At 46.0% G+C, this 8,005-nt stretch overlaps 1 protein-coding gene across 1 annotated transcript; it reads right to left on the minus strand.

Annotated features, from left to right (window-relative positions):
• Positions 1-1,746: 1,746 nt before the first annotated feature.
• naga (N-acetylgalactosaminidase, alpha) lies at positions 1,747-6,748 on the minus strand. The gene is made up of 9 exons (XM_030345663.1): positions 6,556-6,748; positions 6,022-6,175; positions 5,656-5,796; positions 4,711-4,922; positions 4,183-4,277; positions 3,727-3,888; positions 3,368-3,565; positions 3,071-3,211; positions 1,747-2,532 (listed from the first exon to the last, which is right to left on the minus strand). The coding sequence occupies exons 2-9, from the start codon at positions 6,171-6,173 to the stop codon at positions 2,329-2,331; spliced, it is 1,305 nt and encodes a 434-aa protein (XP_030201523.1). The 5' UTR covers positions 6,174-6,175; positions 6,556-6,748; the 3' UTR covers positions 1,747-2,328.
• Positions 6,749-8,005: the final 1,257 nt, after the last annotated feature.

Here is an 8,005-nt window from a genome sequence, read left to right on the forward strand (position 1 = left end):
TGTCTGTCTGTCTGTCTGTCTGTCTCTCTCTCTCTCTCTCTCTCTCTCTCTCTCTCTCTCTCTCTCTCTCTCTCTCTCTCTCTCTCTCTCTCTCTCTCTCTCTCTCTCTCTCTCTCTCTCTCTCTCTCTCTCTCTCTCTCTCTCTCTCTCTCTCTCTCTTTCTGTATGCGTCTCCTCCGTCAAGTTCCCAAACGCCGGGGACCTTGACAATGAGGGATGTGTCGCAGTCGGCCAACAGCCAGATATCTGAGACGGGTGAATAGGAATAAGAAGGGAAGGCTAGGATCTCTTTTTTTCCCAGACACACACACAGACACATAAACACACACACACACACGTAAGGACCGCCATACAAAGACACACAAACGCACACAGCCGTACAAAGACACACACTATCCATTTTAGGTCAGTCGAGGCCAGATGCGCTGTGTGTGCGTGTGCATGTGTGTGCGTCTGTGCGTGTGCGTGCGCGCGTTTGTGCGCGCTCCCCTCCAGATACAGTGGTGTCTATTGTGTCTCTCCCGGCATCCACCGTTTGGCACGCCAGTCATAGCAAGCTGGCCAATTGGTCGACATGCACGTAGCGATGCACAATGCGCCTTTAATTCTTCCTCACGCGGGGAATCTCATCCCCCAACTGGACCACGTGCTCCGACGGGCTTCTCGTGTGACACACACACACACACACACACACACACACACACACACACACACACACACACACACACACACACACACACACACACACACACAAACGCACGTTCATAACGGGCGCCGGTAAACTAATGCGAGCTGCTCATGTGACCACTAGTTCCCTATCTGCCACAACCTTTCAAGGAGCAAGTGCAAACATATACGTCGTCGTCGAACAAGGTTAAAGTCAACTGACCACCTGTCCACACACTGAGGAGAGGGCAGAGAAGGAATGGAGGAGATGGGTGGCTGGTGTTGGTGGCTTGACGAGGTGGATAAAGTGTAAAGTAAACAAAGTATAAAAGTAACGCGTGGTGTGGGAGAAATTAAGATATGTGAATGAGGCGGGCAGGGGAGAGAGAGAGAGAGAGAGAGAGAGAGAGAGAGAGAGAGAGAGAGAGAGAGAGAGAGAGAGAAATTGAGATCCAGAAGGGAAGACAACGGTCCAGTTGTCCTTGTGCAGATCAGCAGGTGCATCACACATCACAGCAGCACGCTGCCTAAAAAAGACACCATGTGAGTTTCTATTATGGACGTCATCGTGCGCCCCACCTTCCGAGAGCGACACTGACCTCTAGTGGCAGAGCACGGCATTGTCCGTTCAAAGAACTTCGAATAGGTAAACACGCTTGATTGGAAATGCTGACATTCATAGAACTAATCGTTTTTCTCTTACGTACTCATGTTCATGAAAAAAACGCTATTTCCTTAGCTGGCTGAAGCACACTAGCTCAATGAAGGCCCATGTTAGAGATCCATAGACGCTGGGCATTTATTTGAAAAGTAAACATTCTAGTTTACTACATAAGCTACAAATAACAGCTCTGTACATATTATTTAATATTTAGGCCTACAGGTTTTTAATGGCTCCAATTCGGCCGTCTATGGGAATAATTTGAATAATAGTAATAATGCATTGAATTTATATTGCGCTTTTTCCTAGACACTCAAAGACGCTTTACATTGAAGGGGGGGACCTCACTCACCACCACCAGAATATGAACATTGACCTGATAAAAAAGAATATATTGTAAGCAATGATCATCTTTGAAGTGTGAAGATAAAACATGATCTTTAATAGTGCAAAGATGAGAAATACAATTCAAAGACTCTGTAAAAAATATATGCTCATTAAAAAAAACTGACAAATGTTATTGGGAAAACATAACTCAAATGTTTTCGCCTCCAAATTAAGCTTTAGGATTGTGCCGCTTCAGCAATATGGCCAGCCCTCTCTTGCTTAGTACATACGTCATCTACTACCTTTTTTGGTCTCAACGTATATGAACAGTGCCGTCAAAAAAATAAAAAAGGGAGACAGAAAGGATCCCTCAGAGTTCTGATCCCTCCCTGAGTTCTGAGGTGAGATTAATCAATTAATGACACTTTGGATTAAAGTCAGTGCATACCATTCTTCCTTTCCTCAATACACTTCATGTATCATTTCATATAGAATCCTCTCAATCCTTCAATCATTTCAAAATAAAAGTTTAATAATTCAGCGGTGGAGATTCGAAAGATCGATCCGTCATACTACAATCTCGATAGTGTTTTCTTCAGGGGCAGGTGCATCAAGGCAGGAATGGTGACGTCATTATTAAATGTGGGATCCCCGGCTATCTACGATTGGTTGGTTTACAGGAAGCCGGGCGGGATGGCGTTGTCGAGGTCGTGGTGGTGAAAGTGGGCCGGCCCATGGAGCTTGGCGTTGCCGTGGAACTGGCGATGTTTGACCGGAGGGAAGACGTACAGCATGACCACGCCGCTGGGGTTGACCGACACCGTGAACTCACTGGTGTCCTCCACGGTGCCCACCTTGCCCATGAACACCTCGTACATCTGCAGGAGGAAGGGCAGCCGAACCGGGGCCGAGGGAAAAACAGAAGACAAAAGAAACCGTGAGTCAACAGTGTTCTCCTCCTTGTTCCCCCGGGCTTCGTCGTCCCGGGGCGAGCCGGAGCAATGAGGGGTCGAGCAGGAGGGAAGGCTCAGCGTTTGTCAAAGGCGATTGGGACTTTGGATGATCTCAGCCAATCCCGACTTTCCGACGTGCTTCATGGTGTATGTCTGTCGACGAATTACAAAAGATTGCCCTGGCACTCCCTTTCTAGGATACACCGATGTACCCTGGCTGTTCCCTTACTTACTATGCATTTGGATACAATGCAATTGAGGACACAGCCAGAGATTTGGGAAGCAAGTAAGAGTGGCGTTAGAGTGACTAGATTGGTATTGGAACACAGCCGTCTACAGTGTTCCAATACACAGCCAATACTAGAAAACTTCCCATGATGCATTGGACCGTATGAGACTAGGCACAGAACCTGATGAATGCCCTGAGAAAAAATTTAAAGGAAAAATAAAAAAACGGACTTACCTTGTAGAGGCCGGTGGTGTAGTTGAGTTTGCTCAGAGATATCTGGTAGCGGTAGGGCATGTCATTGCGCCGACTGAAGAACACCAAGGCGCTGCCGTTGTCAGACAGGGGGCGCCAGTACACGTCTATACCACACTTATCCTGGGGAGAGAGAGTGACACAGCGATGAAGGTGGGAGCCATGTGCGTCAGTGTGATGATGAGTCAGCAAGTCAAAACGACCACTAAATGCACCGTCGCGATTTATTATTTTTTGCAAAAAACGCCACAAGAAAATTCTTGTAAAAAATAACCTCACCTTCAGCAGGCGTTTTCCTTGGACGCCCATGGGGTCCTGGCTGATCCTTATGATCGCCTTGTTCTGCAGGATGGCGCGCGCTCCACTACTGATGGTGCGCAGGTCGTTGGACATGAAGAGGGGGGCGGCCATGATGGCCCACAAGGCCATCTGAGATCTCGATTGGTCCGTGCTAAGGCCAAAGTTACCAATGATCAACTAGAAAATGAAAGAAATAGAAAAAAAAAACATTTAGATACTTTCGGCAAGTAACAATAAGTAATATGTATTTAAAGTCAACGGCAAATGGTGAACAACATAACATAACATAGTTGGATCATAATTGTGGGTTTGTGTGTGTGTTAGAGCGAGAGCCATACCATATCAGGGTCGTTCCACTTTCCCGGCCCGGCAGCGGGTCCAACAATGTCCTGGTTTTTGAAGAACCAGTCGGAGATGCTCAGGACGCTATCCCAGGAGTCCTGGATGTCCCCGTAGTTCCTCCACAGGTTACAGATCTCCCCCAGCTGTGTGTAGTTCACCTGGGAGGACATTACATGACACTGCATCTCCTTTCCTTGTCTTTTCTTCTTTTTATTATTAAGTGTAATCTGTGTTGTCTTTTCCCCATCTCAGACAAGCAGGGCGTGGCTCAATGTTTTCTTACTGTTTGTTTGACTCCACAGGTCCCTTAAGACAAGCTCAGACTCCCGTCAGATACAGTCAAGTCAATGCTATTTGTTTAGCCCGTAATCCCCGCTGCAGTTACAGGATACTGGGGGCACGAGAACGAGAAGGTGAACCGGAACTACATTAACAAGCCTAGAATGCAATACCTTCGGTGGAAGACCACCCTGGTAGGCGGGCCAACTGCAGGAGTAGGCAATGCGACGGCCTGTAGCGTTCAAGGCCTTTGACATGCGAGGGTAGCCTATTGGGAAAGAGAGGATTCTATTCTAGAAACACTCAATGGGTACCATCAAACCTATTTACAATAACAATTTTAAACAAAGCACATAGGATCATCTTTACAACCACCGCCGCGCGGCAACCGTCCTCATCACCGCCTCGCTGAAAGAGGGTTTAGCGCGGCGGTGTGAAGGGCCAGGCGTTTTCAAAAGCGGCTGCTGCCGCCGAAAGTTTCAACACGGGGAAAGCTGAGCGGTAGGGCAAAATCTGTGCGCGTTCACGCGGGCGGCAACCGCTTCCTGGTTTTCAGCCGCTTTTGTAACCGCCTCCCCTCTGCCACCCTTACCTCATTGAAATGAATGAGGCGGCGAGTTGCCGCGCGGCGGTGTGAAAGCAGCTAAACAAAGAGGTTCTCTCCCACAACCTTCCTCGTCTCCCCTCAAGGCCTTCCTTACCTTCGGCCTGTACGCTCTCGTTGGAATAGCAGCCGTCCAGCTTCAACATGTCGACCCCCCAGTCGGCAAAGGTCTGGGCGTCCGTCTCGATCTGGTCCAGGTTGGTGCCCGGGTATCCGCCGCAGGTATGTGTGCCCATGTCGCCGTAGATGCCCAGCTTGAGGCCCCGGTCGTGCATGTAGCGAGCTAGATTAGCTATGCCCCCAGGGAACCTGGGAAACAAGGGGTTCTGTAAGACATCTTCCTCGCTGCTTTGCACACGTCAGCACCGTAGTATTTTAAGATGGGTGTTTATATGCCGACAGAAGGGGGACGTTTAAGGATGAAATAGTATAATTATAACTTCTTAACATATCGGTAAAAAGGCTGGATGAAGTTTTGGGTTCGAACCCTTAAGTCTGACGCTTGGTAGAGATGGGTTTAAACAAATCAACATGAGAGTGAAGAGAGACGGGAAAGAAATATAAAAATTATTATAAACACATGTACAATGTAAGATAACGATAACATTCCTTGTTTCATTCTTCATCTCACCTAATATCTTAACTTTATCCAAGTTTTAGGCCGAATCAAATATATCAAACACACCTTCATCTCTACTCCACTTGAACACATTAAGTAACTTATCTTTTCTTTATTGCCCTCTTGTGCTGATGAAACAAACACACATTGCACCCCCACTCCCCTGTCACCAACTCATTCTTATCTCTACTGAAACATTAAATGTGAGTTGTATGTGTGATTTGTGATCCGAATCTTTGACCTCCTTGGTTATATGACATGTCCTGCAACAACCGTCTGGCTGACTGACTGACTGACTGACTGACTGACTGACTGACTGACTGACTGACTGACTGACTGACTGACTGACGCTTTATTTTTGTGGTGCCCCCCCCCCACCATCCTTCCTCGCCTGTGCAGAGGAAGTGCCTGTACAGCACATACCGCTTTGGGTCAGCCTGCAGTCGTCCCTGCTTGTCTCGCTCCATGGAGGACCAGCAGTCGTCTATGTTGACGTAGACGTAGCCTAGCTCCCTCCAGCCGTCCTCCGACAGCCTGTCGGCCATGTCCTTGAAGAGGTTCTCACTGGGGGGGAGGAAGCAGAGCATCACCGGTTAACGAAGCTTTCATAGCGGCAGGGTTATACCGTATGTTTATATAGAAACATACATTTAAAACAGAAGGGGCATTTTATGGATTGGCCAATGGAAAATACTTGCAAAAAAAGCTAAACTGATAAGAGTAGGAAGGACTGCATAGTACAGGCCTACATGCTATGGAGTAATACTCATTCATAATATTTGTGCTTGCCTGATGCAGTTCTTGGGGTCTCGCTCACAGTCAATGTCACAGCGATATCGTTCCCATGCCAACCAGCCCATAGGAGGGGTCCTCATCAGTCCATTGTCCAGGGCCAATGTAAGCACAAGTGCTGAAGCAAAAATTGCCACGGCCAGGTGCATTTCTGTAACACATTAATGCTAATTAATAATAACACTGCAAAACAATGTCTTCCTTTGTTGAGCTACAGTAACAGGTGACTTTTTTTTTGACAGGGTGTGACCCGATGTAATGCAAGGTGCTTTCAGACAAACCAAACAGAACCAACCAGCCAGGCGACTTTTTGCAACGGCTCATTGATGTTTATATCTTCCGTTCTGAGAGTAATAGCGACTATGAATGCGAGAAATGCAACAGTTGCAAAATAAATAATGAATAGTTTACATTTATATTGCGACTGAGAGGTAGACTATTGAGGTTCGACCGATTGGCTCTGTGTTTCTGGTTTCTTCTTGACTTGCACAAAGTTCTTCCAAAAATAATAACAGGACTCTGTCTACTTACTCGTTACTCCGAGGGTTCGCCGACGGGTCCACAAATAGCGTTGGACGGTGAAAGACAACAAAAACGTAGGCGCTCCCAATTCGTCACAGCCTTTTATATTATGCACCGTGGTTTCAATTAAGCATATATATATATAAAAAAAAGAAGTAATGGATGAGGAAGTGGACGTCACGTGATATCTGTGGTCACGTGACAAAGCCCTTGCCATCAGCTGATCAGGGACACAGTTGCAGGGGGAGGGGCTACATACAGGGGCGGACCCTACATACATTGGCGGTCATTAGCTGGTGTTATTTCCTTTTCTCTGATGTTTACATAGACACGTTTGGTAAAAGAGAATTTGAGTCAACCGATCTATTTTTCTATCTGTGTCTGTTGGTGTGCAGGAGGTCAATTTAACAGCTATTGTTTAAGGGAAATTATTTTGAAATTGACAACAAAACGTATCAATCCACGAGTCAATCGATTCAGGGGATCACTCGATTTCCCTGTACAAATCGTTTATACAGTAAATCAATATGAGTAAGGTCTCGCTGCAGCCTGTAGGACATAATTCAACGTCCAAGTGCTGTCACGTGACGAAAAGATGGCGGACGCGGTGAGACTCCTTAGCTGTGTCCCTATTCCTCTACGAATTGTCAAATCTCCTATCCTTTACTTAACCTTTGTGGAAAACGTCATCGGGTCAAGGAGAGATGAAAATGTGCTTCCTTTCGAACATAGGAAAAGACAGCGCTGTTTAAAATGAATTCGACTCGACTTTTCCTAACCGACGTCATTGCGCGACGGGGAGTAGGCTATCGCTGACCTCTAGCGTTTCTATGGTGGAACTACAGTTTTCCAAAGTTGGTCTACAAGAGGCGTTTTGACTCAAAGTTTTGACAGCTGTTACCCCCTAATTTTTATTCGATACATTTCAACAGTGTTACCCCTTATGGGTTTTTAATGACGACAGATAAAAAAAGACGTATTACCCTTTAAGTTTCATTTGATAAAAACAACAGTGTTACCCCTTATGTTTTTTTCCCATGATGACTGATGAAAAACAACAGCTTATATTTTATTTTACAAGGGCAATTTTTTTTTTTTTTCATGACGACCAATAAAATACGACAATGTTACCCCTTATATTTTATTTGACAAAGACAACAGTGTTAACCCTTACGTTTTTTTTCTTGACGACCAATACAAAACAACAGTGTTACCCCTTAACATTTTCACCCTTAACATTGACGGCTCCACCATCACCCCCCCCAAAATCCGTAACCTTGGAGTTATCCTGGCCGTTATTAGTTATCGGCCGTTATTTCATGACGGCCGATAAAAAACGACAGTGTTACCCCTTACGTTTCATTTGATGAAAACGACAGTGTTACCCCTCATCTTTCATTTGATAAAAACGACAGTGTTACCCCCTATGTTTTATTTGAAAAATATGGACCCTTATATT

Source organism: Gadus morhua, chromosome 21 (assembly GCF_902167405.1).
Source record: "Gadus morhua chromosome 21, gadMor3.0, whole genome shotgun sequence".
Lineage (NCBI taxonomy): Eukaryota > Metazoa > Chordata > Actinopteri > Gadiformes > Gadidae > Gadus > Gadus morhua.